Source organism: Mastacembelus armatus, chromosome 14 (genome assembly GCF_900324485.2).
Source record: "Mastacembelus armatus chromosome 14, fMasArm1.2, whole genome shotgun sequence".
Lineage (NCBI taxonomy): Eukaryota > Metazoa > Chordata > Actinopteri > Synbranchiformes > Mastacembelidae > Mastacembelus > Mastacembelus armatus.
This window is the reverse complement of record NC_046646.1, coordinates 23,791,842-23,815,489: the sequence shown is the minus strand read 5'-3', so window position 1 is coordinate 23,815,489 and position 23,648 is coordinate 23,791,842. Positions and strand designations below refer to the sequence as shown.

The 23,648-nt window shown below is 46.1% G+C and overlaps 1 protein-coding gene across 1 annotated transcript in view; it reads left to right on the top strand.

The window, feature by feature from the left end:
* The first annotated feature begins 5,457 nt into the window (after positions 1–5,457).
* Positions 5,458–23,648, top strand: part of dbn1 (drebrin 1) — a 62,187-nt gene continuing 43,996 nt past the window's right edge. Inside the window, exon 1 of the mRNA XM_026328193.1 lies at positions 5,458–5,615. Coding sequence (XP_026183978.1) covers positions 5,533–5,615 — 83 coding nt within the window. The 5' untranslated portion in view covers positions 5,458–5,532. The remainder of the gene's footprint in view (positions 5,616–23,648) is intronic.

Sequence of the window (23,648 nt, the reverse complement as noted above, 5' to 3'; positions counted from 1 at the left end):
CCCCCAGGTAAAAGGCCCCCACCGCTCCTGTCTCAGACCACTCGAGGTCAGTTTGTGTCTCTTTGTGGTTGTTTTGTCTCTATGATGCTCAGGACCAGGGGCCCCAGACCTGAGAGGACCTGTCAGTGCAGTGTTCACTACTTTGGCCACAAAGTGAGTCTGCAGGTTGAAGTGTCAGTGAGGCCCCCACACTTCATTTGGACCATTACATTTAAACTGATCTCTTCCGTCTTCTCTGTACAGACACGTCAGCAGAAAAGTTTCTTTCAAAGTACTAAATATAAAAGCAAACCTTCTCATGAGCAGCAGGACTTATAGCTGCTCTCTGTGTCCATTTACTGGATTAAACTCTGATGTTCTGTTATTTATTCCTTCCTGCAGCTGGGAGCGGAGTCAGTAGATTCTCCAGCGCTCAGCCATGACAGGCTAATTTGCTCAGTCAGAGGCTCCATTAAGAAAAGACCGTTTTAGTGTCAGCTCAGTCTGCAGGTCTGGCTCTCATTTCAGTCTGTCTCATCCAGCACAGCAGCTTTTCATATCATTTCTGCTGTGAATTAAACCATTCACTAACTTCTCGGGTTGTCTTCTTTAATAACCGCAGGCTCCTGCTCATGCACAGAAAGACACGTTCACACTAACAAACACCTGCAGGCTGAAGAGGATTTATCAATAGTATATTCATTCATCAAAGAGATACTGAGTGTGTGTGTGTGTGTGTGTGTGTGTGTGTGTGTGTGTGTGTGTGTGTGTGTGTGTGTGTGTGTGTGTGTGTGTGTGTGTGTGTGTGTGTGTGTGTGTGTGTGTGTGTGTGTGTGTGTGTGTGTGTGTGTGTGTGTGTGTGTGTGTGTGTGTGTGTGTGTGTGTGTGTGTGAGAGTACAGCCAAACAACAACATGTCGTCCAGGCCTCACACCTTCACGTCGTTTGAGGGTTCAGACCTGGTTTCAAGGTTCAGGTTAGTAGAGAAGGGACAGAGTCACAGTTTTCACTATGGAAGATGCTCAAACTAGAACAGATGTGCACAGAAATAAAAAGGAAAAGCTTGTGCATGAATGAAGTATATCCTCTGTTGCTCATATTGTCTCATTCTAAATTAATGGTCATGTTGCAGCCCAGTTCTTGATGTCATGTTAAAAAGGAGGCTGCTCGTCCTTTAAAACAACCTGAGGAAGTCGCTGGTACAAGAGACTATAAATAAAGATGGCCGACACATCACCACTTCCTGTTTGAGCAAAACAAAAGCCAAATATTGCAGGTACAGAAACTGCCATCTTGTCTTTGTGACTTTCAAACCAGATTCTGCACAGGCTGCCAATCAAAGTTATCAATCATCAGAATTAGTCTGAAATTAATAACCAATTAAAAATAAACATCAGAAAAATGACACACTCAGCATAATAATATCGACCTAAAATGATGGATATTCCATCTTTGTTTACATTCTAACATGTTCTACATAAAGTGCGTTAGTGGGTCATCCAGCTCACTGAGCTTAACTCGGGTTATCTGGTACCATTTAACTGAGTTACATCAGGATAACCAGTGTTACACCAGGACCAGAGGATTGGATCAAAACCTGTCAACGGCCCAACCACTGACCAGTCAGGAAAAAACATCATCCCTACAGGATCCTGGCAGGGACAAAAGAGAGAAATCAGTATTTTTATAGCTCAGTCAAATCATTTTGCTGTTTCGGGCCTGGTGCATAAGTGAGAGATGCTAACAAACACATGAAGAGTTTAACATTCAATTATTGTCAACGCTGCATTTTCACTGCACAAAGATTCCCAACAGGATTTACACTCTGACTCCATCACTGCAGCTCAGAACAACCTGAGAAGACTCTGTACTTCAAATTAGAAGTATTAACAGTAGTTAACATCAGCTCCACCTTTACCAGCTCCAACATTAAAGTGATCAACACAATAATCATCAATAATTAGAATCCAATAATATTCTGATTATCTATTGATTTCTCAGAACAGAACATGTCTGGATAGAGAAAGTGGGTAAGAGCAGCTAAGTTGTGCAAACTGAGCTTCAGGACGTTCACCTCGTACTACATCACTGTTTGTGCCAATTAGAGCCCCCACCAGCATCCATCCCTCCTCTATTATCCCGTGGCCTCGGCGCTGAACACAGAGCACAGAGCGAAGGTATGTGGGCTCAGTGCCAGCCCGGCTTGGGAGAGAAAGCACAGGAGGATTTCCACAGCAACCGGCCTCTGCTGCCAAGCCAGGGAAAACCTCCTAAATGTCATCTTTTTTCTGGAAACCAGAAGAAAAGGACCTCATTTTCAGTCTATTGCATGCGGTCTACAAAAATCCCACAAAGGGCTTTGAGAGGGATTCTTGGACCATCAGGCCACTGAAACTCTGTTTATCATATCTGACAAACTTTAGACATAAATAACAACAGTTTTGTTCATTTTCATTGATTTATCATTGCACCTGTTGTTTCTTATACTCAGGAGTTTTGACTGTATCATTTAATGAACTGTGGTGTTTGTAGTTCTTGCTGTAATTTGTTCAGGCCGCAGTATTGGACATCATTGGACGACGCAACTGTCAATAAAGCGACGCAGCTTTGCAATAGGCTAATTTTATGTACCCGCCCATTACGCGGGAATTTTGATCGTAGAAAGCTGCTGATTGGTTTGTTTTATTCTGGGCGTGTTGCGCTCTTCATCCTTATTGGTCAACTCGTTTGTCAATCACTTAAATTCGCCAGTTGCGCCGTTTGCTGTAAAACTAGCCAAAGTATGAAATCTAACTTTTCATTTTGCTGTTGTTGTCACGGTGGTTGCGACCTGAGCTGCTTTAATCAGTGGACTCTTCAGAACGAGGCCACAGTTTGTTTTTGGATCCATAAATGATGTTTTCTTCTGTGGAGAGACATGTAGCCGCAAGCTAGCAGGTACATGCTAACGCCAACCACAATTTCTGTGCCGTAAATCGTATAAAACGATGAAAACTGCAGCGTCAAAGCTTCCAACGAGCACATTTACATTAGGCCATTTAAAATATCATATTATGAAAATATGAAGCATTATCCTTTATGTTATTTGGATTTTGTCCAAACATTTGTCTGTTCTTCTTCTTTGGTTGTTTCACATCTGCCTTTTCTTCTTCTCTTAATTGACCTTTTTAACTTACATCCTCCTTGAACCCTGAACCTTATTGTGGTGGAGGGGTCCGAGTGCCGGAATAATCCAAGGAGCTCAGTTGTCAGAGGCTAAATGCCCCAGGTAGGGTCTCCCAAGGCAAACAGGTCCTAGGTGATGGGTCAGACCAAGAGCAGTTCAAAAGCCCCTTATGGAAAGAGGTGAATCAAGGACCGTGATGTCATCCACTATGGCCCAGCTGGGACCCCAACCTGGAGTCCGGGCTCGAATGCCAGCAGCTGGTCTCTCTCCATGGGGAACTCTAAGCCTGAAGGAGCAACGTGGAACCGTCCACCCGTGGACCCACCACCCGCAGGAGGAGCTGTAAGGGGTTGGTGCAATGTGGATCAGGCGGTGGACGAAGGCGGGGGCCTCGACGACCAGGTCTCTGGACAGAATGCACACAGACATAAATCCAAAGATGAAGCAGTCTTGATTCATCAGATGTAAACACAGACAGGATAGAATTCTTTGGGTTTAGGTGACACCATAGTCCTCTGGCATCCTCAGGGCCAAACTGGTTTTTGACCCACTCATCATAGACGTCTTTTTTGATTAGTTCAACAAATATGGGCTCCTGTGTGAAGAACCTCATAGAAAGCTGTAAACATAATAAATGTGATTTTGCACTTGTTGGTGCAGATGTTCGGCCTCCTGCACGGCCCCATCTGTGAAGCGCTTGCCAAGCTCGGTGCTTGTTGGGAGCTCGGTGCCTGGTGGGACATTATGAAGATCTGATTTCAGCATTAGCCTGTGGTCGCTCCAGGACCTGGGTCCTAATTATGAGCCTGCAGGAACAAGCTGCAGCAGGAGGCGACATGTGGCTCCTACTCCTCTCTGAAAACACTCCTTGGACTCGGAGCTGCTGCTGAGAGGCTGCAGGGAGACACGCCAACACATTTCTTCTTCAGAGGCAGCCAGACACAGTCTGTTTGCTGCAGAGAGGCTGTTTTAAGAGACAGAGTAGGAAGGTCACATTCAGTGTCAGATCAGAGTCCAAAACAGGAATTATACTTGGAGAACATATCCATTAACACCAGGAGTCGGGTCTGAAACATGAAAATACCCCAATCACAACTAAACCAGGAAGTTGAAACAACGGCCCTTAGGCTGCTCCACATCCCGGACTTCAATGCTCAAATCAGCCAGTTTCTTCCAAAGCTGCTCGATTCTGAATCGTTGGATGATGCACCACAGTTGGAGCTGGAGCTGGTCTCTGATGACCTCATTCCAGTTGACTTCAGTTCTTTGGTCCACACCCAGATTTGGAAAAAGTGTTCATAAAACCAAGATGAAATTAGAGTTGGATAAAATGTCTGTGCTTTGGTGACATTTTCTTTGTCTTGTTATTTTACTGTTTAATGTTGTTTAATGCTGGAAACTATGAGAAAAGAGAATTTAATAATCAGAGCAATGAGCTGGTAAACACTGAGTAACAATAAGGGTAAAACCTTTATACACATTCAGCTTCTCAATAACTAAAGAAACGTAATTTGGAAATAATCATTGGAAAAATGTCAAATTTGTTGAAGCAACTGCTTCATTTAAACCCAAGTTTATTATGTTTATTGATTGTTCCTGATTATATGTTTTGTTATGGAAATAGTTTCAATATCTGTTTGCAATAAATGGCTTCAGTGAAAATACCAGGTTACCAGAAAATAACTTGAAGAATAAAAGATATAGATGCAGAAGTAGGAGAAGTACTGAGCTCCTTTACTGCAGTAACAATAGAAACACCAGAGTGTAAAAGTACTGCATTCTAAAAGTTACTGCAGTAAAACTCCAAAAGTACCAGCATCCAAATGTACTTGAAGTATCCAAAGTAAAAGTACTCATTGTGCCGAATGGCCCATTTCACATGAATGTATCTGATATTACTGGATTCTAATTATTGATGAATTATTGTGTTGATCATAATTTATAGTACTTCATATACTGCTGGGATCAATAAAGTTTGATGATCAGTCTGTATTTTGTTGGATCCATCTGATCCTGAACAGGAACTAAAGTTATCAGATAAATGTAGAGCAGGAAAAAGGTTTGACTCTGACATGTAGTGAAGTCCAAGCATGAAGTAGTACTACATGGAAATGCTCAGGTAAGTACTAATACCTCAGAATTGGACTGAAGTAAATGTACTTGAGTAAATGTACTGAATTACTGTATAAAGTTCGCTCCTGTCGTAGGATGACGGTGCGTAAACCTGCGGCACTAGGACCTGCCGGACACCGGGACGGTCTCTTTGTCTCCGCCAGTCCCAGCCTCCTCCTGCTCCTCCTCCCCTGCTCCTCCACCTCCTCCTCCGTGTCGTCTCATTCCGTGTCTCTCTCCATCAGCAGCGGTCTGGATGCTCGCAGGGACGGAAACATGGCTGTGAACCTCGCTAAGAACAGACTGGCCCTGCTGACCGCCTACCAGGACGTCATTGACGAGACCTCGGACACCGACTGGTGAGTCCCGCTGCCGGCCGGTCACCCCCTCCCTCCTCCCCGTCTGTCTCTCCACATCTCCCCGCTCCCCTGGTTTCACTGCGGCGGGTCCTCTCTCGGCTCGTCTCGGGGTTTTGTTGTCCGGGTCTGTGCGCGCTGAAGATGCGCAGGGCAGGGACGCACCGTGCGCCACCAGCCACCATGACCATCACCCTCCTCATCCTGTGGTGGGCCGGGACAGACGCGCAGGCCGTGATTTACGATTCACCGGGTCCTGAACGCTGTCAGGCTGAAATTCTCAGCGTCGCCTTTTAAGCGCATTAAGACGCCGCGAGCAGGACGAAGCTCTAACGCGTGAAAGTGAGTTTAGTCGTTGGGTTCGGAATCGAACAGCAGCAGGTTTCGGGTTCGAGCCTGGAGCGAGCTGCACTGCGGAGTCGGGGACGGTGTGCGCACCGGACTGATAAGTGCAGACGGAGAGCTTTGTTTCCGATCAGTTTTGTCGGGTTTTAACTGGAAGCGATTTCTGCCTGCGTGTGCGCGTGTGCGGGGCCTGAGGTGGACGGGCCTGGTCCAGAGATACAGATGAGCCCCTGCATCCCCCAATCGAGGGCGGAGAGGAGAGGGGCGAGGCCGGGGCTGGTGTGGGGGCGAGCGGGGAGGGGGTTTCCACCGTCGCCCTTTGTGGCCTTTCCTCGCTTGGAAATTGTGCAAGAGGTTGCAGCGACATGCTGAGTGTGGGATGATTCCTCAGGAAACAAGGTTCTGAAAAGCCAACAGGGCTGATAAGTTGAGGCTCAGTCTGGATTCACTTACACCCTCGGAATTTAAATCGATTCCAGACTATGTTGGGTCGTAAAAAACCAAAATCTACCTCCCAAGTGTCCTGATATGGAAACTTGTTTTTGGTGACGTCTCTGTTGCAGCTGCAGACCTCAGACCTCGGAGCGCACACACACTGGTGCAGCAACACAACATGCACTTTTATCAGGCAGCGACTCATTTGTGTTGGTGTTTAATAACGAAATTCTTCCAGGTTTGGGGTCTGAGGTTCTGACACAGCGGCCAGCCAGGAGTCCCACATGCTGGACTTTAGGAACCTGGCTTGGGAACGTGATGTGTTGGTTTTGGTTCTCCTGCAGCAGCGTGTGTCCCCCTTCTCTCTGTTTGTGACAGTAACAGTGACGAGGTGATTTATTCCGCTGCAGGTACAGCAGGTAAAGCCGTTAGTGCAGGTCTCTGGGTTTAAAGTTAAACTGTAACCTGTTGTCCTTGGTCCTGTCGCTGCTGCTGAAGGAGAAAGAAAAATCCCATAATGCCAAAACCAAAAATGGTTTTCCACCTTAGAGCTGCGCTCGTTTGTTAAAGTGGTGCCGCAAAGTTCAAATCTCTACAATCGCAGGCTGAGTGACCTCTAACATCACAATCACCAGGGGTCACGGGCTGGTCTAGCTCAGATTACAGATCCTGTTTTGAGTCGTCCTGATGGTGAAACGTGAACCGGTGCCATCTGCTCCTGGTCTCTGGTCTAAACCCCCGAATACACAGGCACTGGTTCTGCTTTGAGGTTCAGGGATTTTGGTTTTACTTCCATGTTTTGATCTCCAGCGAAGGTTTCCAGTGCAGGTTGGTGACGGTCAGTCCTGCTTGAATATAAAGTAATAACACGTCCTGAGCTTTGAACAAACCGATAGACAGAAGAATAATTGGCAGCTGTATTGATAACTGAATTATTACTTATTGATTTATTCTCTAAATCCTTTTTTCTTAGCATCTGGTTCCAGCTTCCCAGGTTTGCTTCTCTTATCTGCTGTAACTGAAATAGATTTTGTACAGGAAGGATCTTTAATGAGTGTTTTTCACATCTATTTACCTATTTATTGATTACGGACAATAAAACTGATGAATTGATAATGAAAATAAAGAATTCAGCTAATGATCCATAGTGATCAGTGTCTGCACCGGATCCCACAGTGAGACCAGTTGGCCAGTTTGAATAAATGACAGGTTTAAGGGCCTTTATTCCAAATTCAGAAATGAAACAGATGTTTTAAAGGAGTAGGGGGCCACTGTAGCAAACGGGGGCAGAAGCTGGACTTGTCTACTTGCTTCTGAAAGTTTATAATCTGGAATAATGTTGGAAAAACTGACGCAATAACACATTTGTCACTGCGAGAGCCGTGGCCCTACACCCCGCGGTTCTCAGGCGTGTCTGTGGTAACACGGAGGTGTCCAGGGATGCAGCAGCTTTGTTGTTGGTACCAGCAGGAAATGATGCGTTTCCCACCCTGCGTCTCTGAGGAGTTCCCAAAACGAAGCGTAAATGACGTCTGGCACCGCATCAGTCGCCGTGTGCTGGTCATGTGAGTGACTGTCGACAGTCACGCCGAAGGTTAAAGCTTCATGCTGATGGCCTTCGAGTGTTTTCTGATTGTGTGGGAGGAAGCGGTGCAGGGGCCTTGGGCCTGCCCCCGTTTTTCACACTCGATGAGATTTGAACAAAGGCAGAGACTTCCCAACATCTCTGACCCCAATCAACACGGGACCCCCCCCCAATCTGCCTGTCTACTGGATCTGTGAGAGAAGACGCCTCCATCTTGATTTATTTATAGATAATATTTCAAAGTGTGCTTCCTGCCTTACGTCCTGCTCACAGAGCTGTTAGCATGACTAGATTCAGCTTTGCTGCCCACTTTGTTCTTCACTAACACTGGCAGAACGTTCTCTAGTGCAGAGTTTATCTATAGCCGAAGGAGTCCGTGTGATAAACATGTCATCGTCTGCTGATTAAAGCCAGAACAAAAGTGTACGTGTATGAGCACATCACAGTGCAATGTGCTGAACTGAGCGCACGCTCCACTGGGTGGCCCTTAAGCCCAGCTCCTTATTAGAGGTCCTTGTTTGCTGATCGGCCGTTAATGACCTGAGACGTGGAGGCTCAGTCTAATATCAAACCGAACCCTGACGTCAGTTTCAAACCATGTTCGTAGGCACAGTGGAAATGATTTCAGCTTTTACACCCACGACACTTGAGTCGGTCACTGGGTGGAAACAGTTCAGGTGGATTTATGTTAAACCTACACGGGACAGACTTCACAATCTGTTGTCCTCACTTCATCTGCTGCCCGAAGCTATAAGGGAAAAAACCTCGGCTCTCCTACCCCAAATGTCAGACTGCGGTGAAGGCGATAAGGTGAAAAGCGACTCAGGCCGATCCAATATCAAACAGTCTGCAGACCTCCAGGAATGCAAAACGCTCTGTGGCTGCAGGTTGCCCGGAGGCTGCTGTCATATGACCCCCCGACCCCTGCAGCTGTGCGAGGAAGCTGTTACCTGATGAGTCACCTCTGCCGGGCTCACTGAATAGGAACATGTGGTAAGAGAAGCCGAACAGGGCAGGAGGAGGTCGGCCAGCTCTGAGTCATGTGACAGGCTAACTGACCTTCAGGTCTGGGGCATTTGTTCATGTTTTTAAACTGCTGACATATCCAGGTCTGCTTCTCTTTACTAGTTAGTTTATTTACTCCTGGTAGAGCTTTGTGTTCCTGCTGAGGTCTGGACTCAATGGGAGGCCCCAGTGAAGCACCAGAGACGTGGTTAGTGGCCCCTGGTGACGTTTGGTGGTGGATTTTTCACCGTGGATGTGTGACAAATCGAGAGAACCACCTCCTCTGAACTGGCAGGTTTTTGGAGTGATAATTCAAACCAGCGCTCCTGTTTGACATAATCAAAAAAACATGAGGACAAGAAGTAACCAAAGCTGCTCCTGACTCTCACAGACGCTCCCCTTCGATGCTACAGGAAGTCATCTTTATATCTGACTAAATGCAGACATGTACTGAGCAGCTTGTTGGTGTCACTTCCTTTAAATTAAGCAGTGAGGTCATTTGGCACCAACGGTTATGATGCTGCTAAAAACCCCAGCATGGTCCTTTTTTTTTTTTTAAGGTACTTTGACACTGGTGACTGTGGTTCAGTCAGTGTGTTGTCAGTGTCCTGTTCTCTCACCCTTTAGTTTCAGTTGCCTCAACTTAACTAGTGATCAGGAAACTTTTTTTTTTTGTCATGTGATTCATCCACAAAAGTCCCTCAAACAGAAATGAAAAGGAAGTTTTGCAAATGTTTCTATATATTTTTCAGTGTAAAGATGAGTGTTCAGTCTCTTACAGAGCTGTTTCCCATCAGCTTTAAAGTCCAGTGGCTGCAAAGCTTTTCTGACAGAGCAGCTTTTAATCTTTAACCTGGTTCAGTCTCTTGGTTAGCATGTTAGCATGCTAACATTTGCTACGTTACAGGTGATGCAAAGGGGCTGATGGGAATGTGATTAGTTCTGCAGGGTTTAGTGTAAAAGTGAAGACTCACGTCCAGAGCTCTGGGATGAGTCAGCACTTTAACCTCGTGGTCACTGTTTCATTTCAGATGTCATGTGCTGCAGTACGGGACTCTCAGCCTGCGGCTTTGACCTGTTGTAGTTTATATGTCGGTACGTGGTGACGCGCCGCCTTCTGTGGCCGCAGCATCCGTCACCTCCTCTGGTCTGTTTGAGTCTAAGGCCACAGGAAGCTGAGAGCAGCCTGCAGACGGTGTTCTTCGTGGCGTGCCGACAGACCCGTGCACTGCTGCCTGCACTCCCTCAGATTAATGTACAGCCAGTTGAACAACATGCAAAACAGACTTATCACAGCTGCTTTCGTGAGATAGTGAGTTGGACGTTGGCGTGTCAGGTCAGCACCGTGATGAGGACTGAGTGATGTTACACTGCCGTCCAGATAATGAAACCAACCAACCAGTCCCAGACGTGGCTCAGGCTTTAACGGGGGTAAAGATGGATCCTGAGATTTTCCTCAGCAGATACTTGACATACAGAGAGAAAAGTTCCCACACAATCAGTGGGAAAAAGCCGTATTGGTTCTAATAGCGACACCAGTGACCACAGTTTGGTGTGAATTAGGACAGTTGGCTGGTTAGTTCGTTCCAAAGCAGGTAAACGTCAGATTCAGAAGCAAACAGCTCCTGTGTGTTTGGGGAAGGAGACATTACTGTCCATCACTGGGGTGGCAGCACAAAGAGTCCAAAACTGTCCACGTGGCTCGACACCAGGGACACAATGTGCGTTTTGCTATTTGGTGTTTGGGGCACAAAGGGAGGAGGTCGTCACAAATTGTGGGGCTGAGGGTTAAAAGGTATGTGATTTCAAAAAAAAAAAAAAAAAAAAAATATTCAACACAGACGTCAGTCTGTTTGTCTCAGCCAGGAAAATCTATAAAAGGCTGTTGAGCCAAAAACCAGCACTTTGTTAAATGAACTAAAGCTACTTTGCACAAAGTGCATTGAAATAAAAAAGTGTCAGGCTGTCATTTTGCTGCTGCAGGCGAAGGCTTCCAGTTCAAGTAGAGAGCAATGTGGCACGAACAGCTACCTGCAGTTGTAACCTCAGAGGTTTTCAGCCGTTTTGTCGTCCGTGTGAATCACTTGCACTCTGCCCTGGCAGCTTCATTGCAGGGGGCAGAGGAGAAGAAGAGGGAGGTTAAATTGGCCAGAAAAGAGGAGTCAGCCAGTTCTTATTTTTAGCGTCGCTTTCTCACACAGAGCACATTTATTTTCCAACCAAAGCCACAGTGGAAAAAAAAACAGTCAGAAATAACATTAATGTGATTTCATTTTGTTACCTGCTTCTGAGCCATGTCAGTCACGTCCACATTATATCACCTGCTCTAAAGCTGCTGCACATACTGTGATGGCTAACTGCTCACCTGGTGACTGGTGTGAATGAAACCTGATGTGGCAGCCGGAGATAGATCACCATCAAACATACAGGACGTCTACTAATCTTTGTTTTGTTCATTTGTGCAGATGTTATATGTACTAGAGATGAGTAGAACAACTCAGCGCTGCCATTTGTCGTCTGTCTGCCGTCATTTTGTGTCTCTGTGCATCTTTGTAGTTGTCTGTGGTCGCTTTTAGTCTTGGCACCTATTTCTTGTCATGTCTGTGGTTGTTGCTTATTGTTGTCAATCAAATGATTTGAAAAAGCAACAAAACAGTCATTTCAAACAGGCTAATCACAGGCCCAGGGGCCCCATAAACCCTGTGGCCCCTGGGCTCAGTAATGTGTCTGTGAGTGTGTGTCACATTTCTTTCTGTAAACAAGCTCAACATTAACATTAAATTGTCTCCGAGGTTCTTCCTCCATCCAGCGGGTTCACAATTTCAGTGTCCATCCAAAACCAGATTGTCCTGATTGTTAAAAAGCAGAAGTGGTTTCTTCTGTTGGGTCTGAGCATGTGACCTGCTGCCGTCAGAACTGAGGCGGAAATGTCGCTTTTCTATTCTCTGGAGTGCTCGGTGAAAAAATAAACCTCAGCATGAGTCTGATTTCAGATGAGCCAAGTGCAGCACACTGCGCGCACACACACACACACACACACACACACACACACACACACACACACACACACACACACGTCCACACACACACACTGCAGTCAGGCCTTATGCTAGTTAGAGACAAAATCATGCAAATCTCAGGCTGAGCTGACCAATGAGCAAAGGTTTAGATCAGGGGCCCCTAATCCTGGTCCTCCAGGGCCACTGTCCTGCTTGTTTTCCAACTGTCCCTGCTCCACCCACTGCTGATTACCTGGATCAGGTGTGTTTAGTCCAGCAGAAGCCCCGAGGACCGTAGGTTGGACTAACATCAGGTGTGAGTCTGTTACTGCTTCATTCCTCCACACGTTTAGTCTGAAAGTCACGTATTGACTGATTCATCTGAACATCCACAGTGAGAAAGAGGAAACTGACGAGGAGAAGAAAAGCTGTGATGTGTTTTTATATGTAGTTTAAGTGACTTTTGTGGCCTAGAGTGGGAGCTATTGAAACAGTCAAGGTCATACAAGCCTCAGTCTGACAGGAGAAATGAATAAAGCTGGAAAAGACTAAAACTTGTGAATGTGAGCTTCAGTTCTCAGCTCCTGATCTTTTTCAGTTTTATTCACCACTGTCTTCATCATTATAGTTCAGGAATCCCATCCAGAGACCGACAGCACCAATGAATGTGTGTGAATCCAGAACCTGGTTCAGCTTATGGGTCTGAGCCGTAGACCTCCATTGTTGTCCAAAAACTATTACAAACCACAGCAGGGAGCCACACCGCTGACCTGGCTCACATGGTTCTTCCTCACCCAACAATGGGAGGCCCGTCTGTTTCCAAAAACCAGCTCCAGACTCTGAGAACGGCCGTCACTGGTTACAGGCTCTGGTTCTACTGGAGCTTCTCTCTGCTCACAGCGACTTCTGGAGCTGGTTTTTGGAAACAGACAGTGCAGGCTCCCTGCTGTGGTTTTAATCATTTTTGGGACTGGGACTTGTGCAAAATAAATCAGCAGCGTGATCTTTTGTCTGCAGCTAACGTCAGAACTCATAGCAAACCCTGTTCTTTAAAGATGCTCACAGATTATTACAGAGGAAGATTTTGGCCTGTAGTCTCTTCAGTTCTTTAGCTAAAGGTTGGTTGTCTTTAGAAAAGTCTGTTGAACTTAGTTCCACTCTGAGGTAAAATCCCATCAGACCTGAAGCTGCTGCCTGTCTGACTCTGACTGGATTCACATTGGAAGTCAATGCAGTTCAGTCTCCATCGCCTGTGACCGGGCTCGTCGTCTGACCTCTGGACTGAGCGTCATGGATTTTTAGAGCCATTACTGTTTGCACAAAGTGAGTTTTACTGGCTCTGTTTTCAGGGACGTTGGCCTCTGTTGTTTGACGAGGTCGAATGATGGCTGCAAAGGTCAGTTCATGACCCACAGCCACAGGTAAATATGTTTTGTGAGGGGGCGTCTGTGACTGCAGGCAGCAGCTTTTCTCTTGGTTTCTGCTTTTTCTGGAATCATCTGACACCTCGTCACTTTTGGGTTCTTTTCTCCCTCTGTGTACCTTTTTAAAAAAAACAAAAAAAGAGCAGATTTGTCCACATCCCTCTGCTATTTCAACTGTTTCAGAGAGCTGACTGATCTGAAATCTGTATTTTTGGAACGTTTTTATTGTCCCTGTCTCCCTTCAACAATAGACAGACTTTGGAACTGTCCTCATGTTCCTCTGGTGCCTTTAAAACTCGACACACAGACTGAAGCAGCTGGTCCCTCTCAGTCCCTGAGCAAACAGTGGACGTAGGACGGAGGCCAGTGTTTGTCCCCTGTGGACCTGTGAGTCACAGCAGCACGACCTGGAACTGAGTGGGGGCGAGAGACATAGAGAGACAATGAGACCAAGAGAGAGAGAGACTCTGCGTCACTGTGTTTTGTCTTGTCTGGACACACGTGGCTGAAGATGAACGACACATTAGTGACGACCTAAAACTTTTAGTGATAAATCCCAAACCGAACTGATGAAAACAGGGACGGAGTCTGAGACTGTGGGCCCCTGGTCACAGTCCAGACCAGACCAGTGTGACCGGAGCATCACACTGTGAGTCCATCGGCTCAGTTCAAGTCAGCACGTCCTGAGTTTTATGTCGTGGACTCTCACAGACTTTTTTTCAGTTCAAACATGAAAATATTTCACTAGAAACCTGAAGTTTAACTTTGTCTCCTGCTGCAAAGAAACGTTGGGTTTTATTTTTCTGTTTGTTTATAACCTGTGAGCCAAACGGCCTCTCAGACACCCAAAGCCTCATTTCCGTGGCGATGAAAGAATTTGTTTTAAACCATTTTGCTCCAGTTGTGCTGCATCATGCACATATAAACATGAGCCCAGCATTTGATTACAAAGGCAGATTCAGTGGAAAAGCTCCAGGAAAAAATCAGCTCACTTTGAGTAACGATCCGTTTTCCCCCGAACGGACAACTGCAGAAAAGTAGGGAGCCGAGCGGGGAGCCGTTTCTTTTTTTACGTGTCCACGGTGACGTGCAGCGATTGTTTCAGTGCGAGCAGCTTCCAAATACGGCAGCACTGCAGACGCTGACGGGGGGATGGGAGAGGAGAGGTTAGTGGGAGTGGATGAGGATTTGGGAAGAGATAGAAACTGAAGCTGGCACATAAAGAGGCCGGGGGGGGGTCAGTACCAACTGTATGGGCTGTATTTAGAGGTTTGACCAGTTTGCTCAGTGTCGTCTCCTTTTCCATTTACAGACTCACTGTGTCTGCATGGTGATGGTGTTGGCTGCTCTTTATCCGGATCAGTTTAATGACACACAAACCGCCGCTGATCCTTTTAAGGCGGCACATTAAAACCATTCCTTACATTTCGGTTCTCTGTGATTAAAAATCAGAAGTTTTATAATAATAATAATAATAACAATAATAAAGTTGGATCCTTTACTTTACCAACAAATCAACCCTAATTTTATAGTGTTTGCTTTTTTCACTCTGGTCATAGTTATTTACAACCCAGACGAGTCAAATGATTAGAACAAAGCTACGATGTTCTCTGTTTCTCCATAAATACGATTTGCAGTTACCAACCCGCTCGTGCAGACCCAGCGGTTTGGTCTCTGGTGTCCCACAGGACAGAAAACTGAACATCACAAAGACACAGCCCATGATCCAGCCCAGAAAATCCCAGTCTAATCTTCACAGCTCAGGGTGAAAGGTTTGAGAAGATTTTCAGTATGAGCCTGGCTGAGAGCTCTGGCTGTTAAACCCTACAAACCCCAGTCCACTGGGCCCCGGACTCCTCACCAAAGAGCTCGGGCCAGAAGCTGGAGGACAGTTGTGAAAATTTTACCGTGTAGGAGAAAAATGGTGCGTTGGCACAGTTTTTGAAATCGTTGCAGAGACGCAGTGTAAAATAAATTTGTAGGGGAAACTGTCTGAATGAACTCGAACACCACTTCCTGTATTTTGGTTCATGATTTGCTGATTTGACAGATTGAGACAAAAGGCCTCCACCCTCCACCTACACAACAAAGAGGTTTGTAGTCACTGTGTGTGGTTGTTGTTGTTGTAGATTGTCATTTGTTTTTTAACATTTTTGTTAGTTTGTTTGTTGTTTTCTGTGTGTGGGTCTGTTCTCTTTCCTTTTTTCTCATTTTGTGTCTGTTTTTAGTTGTTACGTGTTTTGCATCTTTTTTGTCTTGTAGCTTCATGTAGTCATTTGGTTTCCAATAGAAAGTCTGTGGTCTAGGAGCCTCCTGACCCTTTAGGACCCAGACCCCTGGTCCTGGGCCCTGTAGTCCAGTTCAGTAACCTGTCCATGCTAGCAGGTTGTTGTGCAATTTTTTTTGTACATATAGTGTTGTGGGTTGGATGACAGACTGTGCAGACTGAGAGTGTGTGTGTGTGTGTGTGTGTGTGTGTGTGTGTGTGTGTGTGTGTGTGTGTGTGTGTGTGTGTGTGTGTGTGTGTGTGTGTGTGTGTGTGTGTGTGTGTGTGTGTGTGTGACCTGGCCCGACCTTCACTGTGGCGCTGGCCCAGCTGCTGCTGCTAAGTGGTCTCAGCGAGTCACTGAAAACTCTTAAATCAGTGAGTGGACGTGGAGGAAGAGTCCCAGCTGTCACACCTCGCCCCTGCAGCCTGCGGCCTTGATTTCTTCCACATGTGTTCGGTCCCATCTCTGGATGGTTTTTGTTGTCCTGTGAGGACCTGAGAAGCTGAAATAAGCCTCTCAGGTGTTTACTGTCGGACCAGCAGCTCCAGTGCAGATAAATGATGCTTGTCCGAACTGATCGTATGTCAGTTTGAGCTAATGTCAGTGAAGCTCCTGCAGCTGTAGAAGAAAATACTGTATTTCCAAACCGCTCCCTCTGGGCACAGCTACGTTATGACTGTGGTGGATTCCAGGACTTTTTGTGACTAAAACACTTCCTGTCAACCTGTTTTTTTTATTCTTTACAACCTGGGCTTTATTTGATCGTGTTTCCTCACGTCTCTTCTACGGAGTAGGCTGAGTGTTCGTTTTTACATGCTGGGAAATAATCTGCAGGAAATATAACAGAAGAAGAAGTTTGATTTGGTTTTTGGTTTTGGTGTCACCATGTTTCTGCCCCTCCCAGAAACAAGTCCCGTCACCTAATGTTCCCCCACGTGGGTCAGACATCTGTTTATTCCAACAAGAGAAACCATGGGATCAAGTGTTTCCATGGCCACGATTTTCCTATTGATCGGATTATTAAAGCTGTACAACCCCCCCCCCCCATTCCCATTGAACCGGGCCAGTCTGTTCCTACTGAGCTGGTCAGGCATCATCAGCCTCAACAAACTGGAAATTATTATATTTACAGATTTGCTGTGAGAGCGATGCCAAAATTGCTATTAGCTAAAAAACGAAGTCACTAAATCTGACTTATTTTGTTTTGTGTCTATTTTAATCACAGCTCAAGGCCTGTTTTTAACTTGAGAACTGGATCAGATTTTAAAGTTTCCTCTGTCATCCCTGGGCTCCACAGGGAACAAAGTCTCTAGTGTGGCCGGAGCCTTTTGATAAACTGACTTCGGCCTTATCTTTCTCTGCCTCTGCTCTCGATCGAGGCTTTGACCACAAATCGCTGCTGTAAGTTGAGTCAGAGAAGACGTGGCCTCATATGGGCACGGTTTACCAGAAACACACCTATCACATGCAGCTGTGGTAACAATTACTGCAGAGCTGTTTACTTCCCGGAGCCGTCTCTTTCCATCTGATCGCTCTGTAACTGCAGCGGTAACGACAGACCAAGTGGTCCTGTTCATTGTGATCGCTTGTTGTCCTAATTCTTTTTCCCTGTAACTGAATCATCATCTGTGTTTCTGCCTGATGAGGCTGAACCGAGGGTGAGACACGAGGATGTTTGGGCTCTGCCCTCCTCGACGTGCAGACGTCCTTCAGATTCCTTCACTGTGTTCAAGACATAAGTCTGTAAAGTGTCATCAGCTTCCTGGAGCCAGGGTGACATTTCAGTTTGTCTTGTTTGGGTGGAGCAGATGGGACAACACTGTGACATAAAACAGAGAAAAGCAGCTGAGAAACTGAAACCAGAGAGTTTTTGATCCAGCTGATCAATATTCTTTGATATTTTATTAGACTCTCATTACACATCCTCACTAATCACTGAAATACTGAAATGCTCACAGCTTTGACTCATTTTTAATGAGGGGGCTGGGGGCTCCGGGAAAACAATGAAACTTGGATGTGCTTTGACTTTTTCTCCAACACATCTCACGGCTGCTGCAGCCCAAAGATTAGCATGTGTGCTGCTGCGTCAACCTAACCTGATGCTGCTGTAACGCTATTCCAGCACCATGATTGGTTCAACGTGGTGCTGTTCTCATTCTCATTGGCTGTTTGTTTTACCGACGTTGCATTGACCGTGTCTTATGTATATTTAGTTATTTTGCGATAATTATCACCAGCTGTGTTTGAGTTGGCGCTGCTAACACCTGCAGACACGCTGACGTCACCGTCTCCAGGCGAAGGATGCAGCAGAAAATGTGCTGGAGTTAAGAAACCGTCAGACACAGCAGCTCTAAAAATGAAACTCCTTTGCACTGATGTTTTAACACTTCTGGTGTTTGGGTTCCAGGTTGACTGAGGCGACGCTGATGGTGTGAGAGCATGAAGGCAGCCCAGTGTTTTATTTAGAAACTCTGCAAGATGTCTGTCTTTGTTGTACCGGTTCCCTCCAGACTTTTTGCTGATCAGTTTGGAATCTGCACCTTAGGTTCAACTCTCTCTTTTCAGCAGCATTTGGATTGTTGGGGATCGTTAGAGTTCAGCTTAAACTCTCTCTTTCTTTGTGGTGTTATTTTCTACTGAGTTATTACTGCGAGCAGTGCAGCCTTAGCCGTATTAGTCGCAGTCGTATCACTGCACTGGAATATAAATCGAGCTGAAAAATAAAGGTGTGACCTATAGTCCGGAAATTACGGTAGTCAATGAATGTTTTGCTTCAGAAAGATGTTTTTTTGTTTTTTACTGTCGAGCTTCATGTGGCCTGAAGCTCTTTGCTTCACAGAGCAGCTGCTCATCAGTCTGACATTTACAGTCATTTAGTGAATCTCACTGTGATCAACAAACGCCACAGAAAAAAGATTATGAAATTGTAAAGACATGAGACCCCGTGTTTCCTCGGCAGCACTGTTGCCTCACAGCAAGAAGGTTCCTGTTTCAAAACCCAGCAGGGGCCTTTCTTGTGGGCCTGGGCCTTTTTCAGTTTCTCCCACAGTCCAAAAACATGTATGTCAGGTTGATTGGTGACTCTAAATTGCCCATAGGAGTGAGTGTGAGTGTGTGAGGTTGTTTGTCTCTATGTGGCCCTGTGATGGACTGGGGACCTGTCCAGGGTGGACCCCTGCCTTTCACCCAAAGAGAGCTGGGATAGGCTCCAGCAGGTCCCTGGGACCCTGGTTAGGACTTAGGGGGTACAGATGATGGATGGAAGATTCTACTGGTTTGTCTGTGCCAACGTCAGGTGTTTTCTGTTTTTTGTCTCGTATCTTGCATAGTTTGATTTGGATCTTTTGATTTAGTGTTTAGTTCCAGTCTGTGTTGTCGGGAACAAGGTTTTTAATCTCAGTTTCACCGTTAAATGAAGGGTAAATGAATAAAACGAGAGAAAGACGATCACTCCCATGGTGTCACATAACATCACGTAGGTGTTGAGGCAGATGACTCAGACACCCACCGTGACGTTAACCTCGGCCGTATATACTTTCTGTAGCTGCGAACACAAGCCTGACACCTGCAGAAGGTGATAATGAATCACGAGGCCCGTAGCAGGTAAAAACCAAACCGTGATGGATGAAGTGTTGTCAGGCAGACCGCCGCCCTCGCCCTCCATGTGCTTCTAGTTTCTGTGCTCTGCTTTGTGTCAACAGCAGGTTTATGGACCCAGCTCAGCTCTTTACCTCTGTTCTCCCTGCTCTCCTTATCTCCCATCATGATCCATCTGTTCCTTCCTCTCTCCTGCCTTAATGTTCACTCTAATTAAATTCACTTTGCTCCATTTCTGTCCCAGAGTATCATGTTTTAGCAGAAGAAGCCCCGCTCCATCCTGACATGGCTATAAATGAACTCCAGGTGGAGAAATGTATTATAATCCACTGACACACACCCGTACCCAGGCTGCTGCCCCCCCCACCACTGAGATGCTGCTTCTGCTGAGGCCTCCCCTGTCTCATACGTTCACTGGATGGACTGAGGCTCAGGGATTTGCAGAAGTGAATTAGGGAACAGAGTGTAGCTTATAGGCTCTGCAGAGGTGCAGGGTGTTTCAAATATGGCATTTTCTTAGAGAACAGCAGGCAGTGCTTCCTTTTTAACAGGCAGTCATTCAGAAGATTTGAGGTTTGCAGTAGAAGGACAGACAGAAGTGACTGCTATTTTAAGGAGAATACATCTCATAGTATTTGAAATTGGACCAGTTGTAGTGCAGGGGCAGCAGGGCAGCGCTGCTCCAGTTCAGTGGGTAGATGTGGCAGTAAGTTGTCATTTCCAGGCATGATTCACTCACCGTTAGCTGGGCATGAGCCTGCAGAGTTGGAACTCATTGAGTCTAGAGCTGTGGTACATGCTCTGTCCTTTAAACCTAATCAAACAAAAAGGTGCTTGTGTCTTTAATCGCCACGTAGATGAACCTTTCAACGTGCCCTCCACTGTGCCGACCGCTCTATGTGCAGAGTTTAGCATTAAAGTCGGGTTTTAAGCAGGGACACCTGGATGGGCCTGGCAGGTACCTTCTCATTGGATGGTTCTGCAGCACAGCCTTTGGCTTAATGTGATGAATGAGCGAGTGCACGTCTTAACTTTAATTACTCAAAGTAAACTCCAGGTCAGACATCATTGGCTCCCACTCAACAGCAGTTTAACCAATCACAGCCCACCCTGCAACAAACACAGGTAATCTTAATATCACGCCACGTCCCTTAAACAAATCGATCCGGTCCTAAACATGTGTCACATGGGAGTTTCTGACCTGCAAACGCTACGGCATCAGCACTGGAGTCAGAGCTCGGAGCCCGATGGGTCCAAGCAGCTTTACCTGGAGCGTGAATTGGAGCTGGTGGTTTAAACCTGAGGATGTGAGGGCAGAAATGAACCAAAACACGTTTCTCTTGCTTCTCCTCACCTAAATATTGCAGTGACTTGTTACTTGGTATTTCTCCTCCTGCAGCGCCGCCAGCTCACTCCTCACGCGCCGTAGGTTGATGTGTGGGGGCTGAGGCCCAGCGGTCGGCTCAGTTATGTGGGTTACAGGAGGCAGGGATTTGTAAGGAGCGTCGTTTAGTTGTGCTGTGGTTCTGTTTGCCCTCCTTTCTTTGTCTCTCAAACAGCTCTCTCTCGTTTCACTCATGCAGTGTATATTCATCTCTCTCTCTATCCTTTTATTATTAAACCGTATGTCTGTGATTAATTCCTTCAGCCTGGATTAGGACAGACTGTTACTGGACATTGTTTAGTTTATATTATTATAACTCAGTGGTTGTTTCTGTTTCTGGTTTATTTGGTTCTGCTCAAAACACAAGTTGTGTTTTGAGCAGAACCCCGCCGACGGGGATCGTCTGTCCGATTTTTAGTTGAAGGAGTTTTGGAGGCCTGAACAGGTGAACGCATCCAGAGTTCAACAAGCGAAGGTCACACAAGAGTCTGGAAATGTTATTTATAACGTTATTTATATTTCTATATAACAGTTATAGTTTCACGTCTTATCCCTTTAATGCTCGTGACTCTCGGGCTATTTTGGATATTTTTAAATACTTTGGATTTTGCAGTTGTTCTTCTTCACGAGGTGAACAAACAAGAAGAGCTTCATAGGTGTTTTAACTTTAGACAGAGGCTGAGCTAAGACTTGCCCAAAATGTTGAACTATTTCTCAAAAATATTCACCTGTCACTGTTTCACAGAGCCACTTTTCATCGTGGTTTGATTCTGCTCTCAGAGCGAGGCTGCAGCATTGACCTACACTGTGGATGCAAATGTCAGAGTCACAAACTCCCTCTGTCAGTCTCTGTCCATTAAATCCCATAAGCCCCGGCAGGCGTGCTGGCACACATGCAGCTGAGCACAGCTCGACTTATCAAACGTGGAGTGCCGTCCATTAAGAGTCAGCACTCCGGTGTGTAGCAGCCACAGTCCAGCGAGAGCACTGACGTTCTGTCCGACTCACAATGTTCCTCAGTCTCAGCCAGGACAGTCCCTGCTGAGGCTTTTCTGCGTCGCCCGGTTCTTGGTGTTTTGGCAGAAAAACTGGTTATTGAAAACAATCGATAGGTTTGTTAGACACATGTCACAGCGGCTCTGAACTACATTTGCACTGTGCTACACTCATTTGCAGATGAATTGAGAAGCTGCTACCAGACTGATCTCTGCAAATAAGAGATAAAAACAGATTTTCTAGCATCTGAGTTCAGTGAAATTGTCCCATCTGCAGCAAAATGTGCCAAAGCAGCTGCTGTAAAGCTTTGCTGCAGTGAAGAAAAGATCTGAGTTAGATCAGGTTTCTTCTAGCTGATCCAGATCTATTAACGTCCATTACAGGAAGGAGATTTTGTGTGTGTGAGTCCAGAACCTGGTTCAACTTATGGGTCTGTGCCGTAGACCTCCATTGTTGTCCAAAAACTATTAAAACCACAGCAGGGAGCCACACCGCTGACCTGGCTCACATGGTTGGAAACGCTCAGTCTTATGGGAGGAGAAGCACAGTTTTAGTCTGAACAACAGCCGAAATGGAAAGATGGCTGCTCTTGGCGCTCAGAGCTCGGTGTTTCCCAAAGTCCAAGGTGACACCACAGGCCGCCAGCCGAACAACAGTCCACAACCCGGTTTACTGTTTAACTTTATTAACGTTTGAGAGAAACCGCGACCTTTCCCTGACCTGGCCCTGTCAAACTGTGAAACGGTCAGTGTCACATACGCGTGTTACGTGTTCTCTGCTTGTTTTCTGCATCGTTTGGCTGTTGGCTCTGATTGTTTTAGCCTGTTCATCCAGACAGCTGATCCCCTGTCCTCACGTCTGTCCTCACGTCTGTCCTCACGTCTGTCCTCTTACTCTCACTGCGATCGGAGCAGGATGCAGCTTACAAACCTCTGGGTCTGCTGCCAGTGAGCGTTTTGTTTTCAATATTCCTTAAAAGGGTAAAATATCTCTGTTCACGTTGACACGTGATTTAAGGCTGAATGTATTTTCCAGATCGTGAAGCAAAGTGTGGGTAGAAGAGAAAAATCTTTTTCCACACTTGTTATTTTGTGCCTGCAGGGTGATCATTTTCTGTCCCTGTAGACTGAAGTGTGCAGACAAATGGCTGTTTGCTGAGGCCTCAGGTTGGCGAGCAGAGCGCACACCGCAGGGTGGAAGCAGAGGTGGCGTGCAGCTGCCTGTGTGTGTTTGATGGTCGGCTCCATTGTTTTAAGGCTTTGAAGGCGGATTCAGCTGCAGGCAGCTCGTCTCACATTCGTAGCTCAGCCAGAAACATGAACTCAACGATTCACCTTAACCTCAGGTTTTTGAACAGCTTTAAAAAAAGCTTTGTTCCAGTATTTGAAGGCTGTCGCTCCTGTATTAACCACCGTCACCTTCCTGTGGTTAGAGATATATTTTAAATCGGGTCGTATAACGCTTTGATGTTTATCTAGTATTAATTTCAATTACTCTCCAAATCAGATGAAATTTCACTATTTAACCACTAAAATGGCTTTTTGGGGACAGACTTGTGATGCAAGTTGCAACTTCCTGTCAGGAGTAAAACAGCTGAGACACATTGACACAGACTGAGCAGATTTGTCATATGTTAATGAGGCGTTTCCTCACATTGTGATCGTTGCAGCTTTGTCTGCTGTGCTGTTTGATGTTAAGGGGATTGTTCAGGTGCGCTGCCAAAGGCTCAGTGTGTTTTTGAGTGTGATGGGGGGGAGTTGGCCTCCTCCCCCCTCCTCAGCCGTCTCCGTTAGTCTATCCTGCATTAAACGGGGATTTGGATGGCAGGAGTGGGTCTGCAGCGAAGGATTTGGTGCCTAACCCTAACCCTAACCCTAACCCTAAGGCCAGTCATCGCTAGAAAAACACTGAGCAGAATCTCTAGAATGACGATTTAAAGACTAGGTTTGCAGCTCGCCATCAGCTTTGTCTTTTACTGCAGCCAAAAAAATCCAAA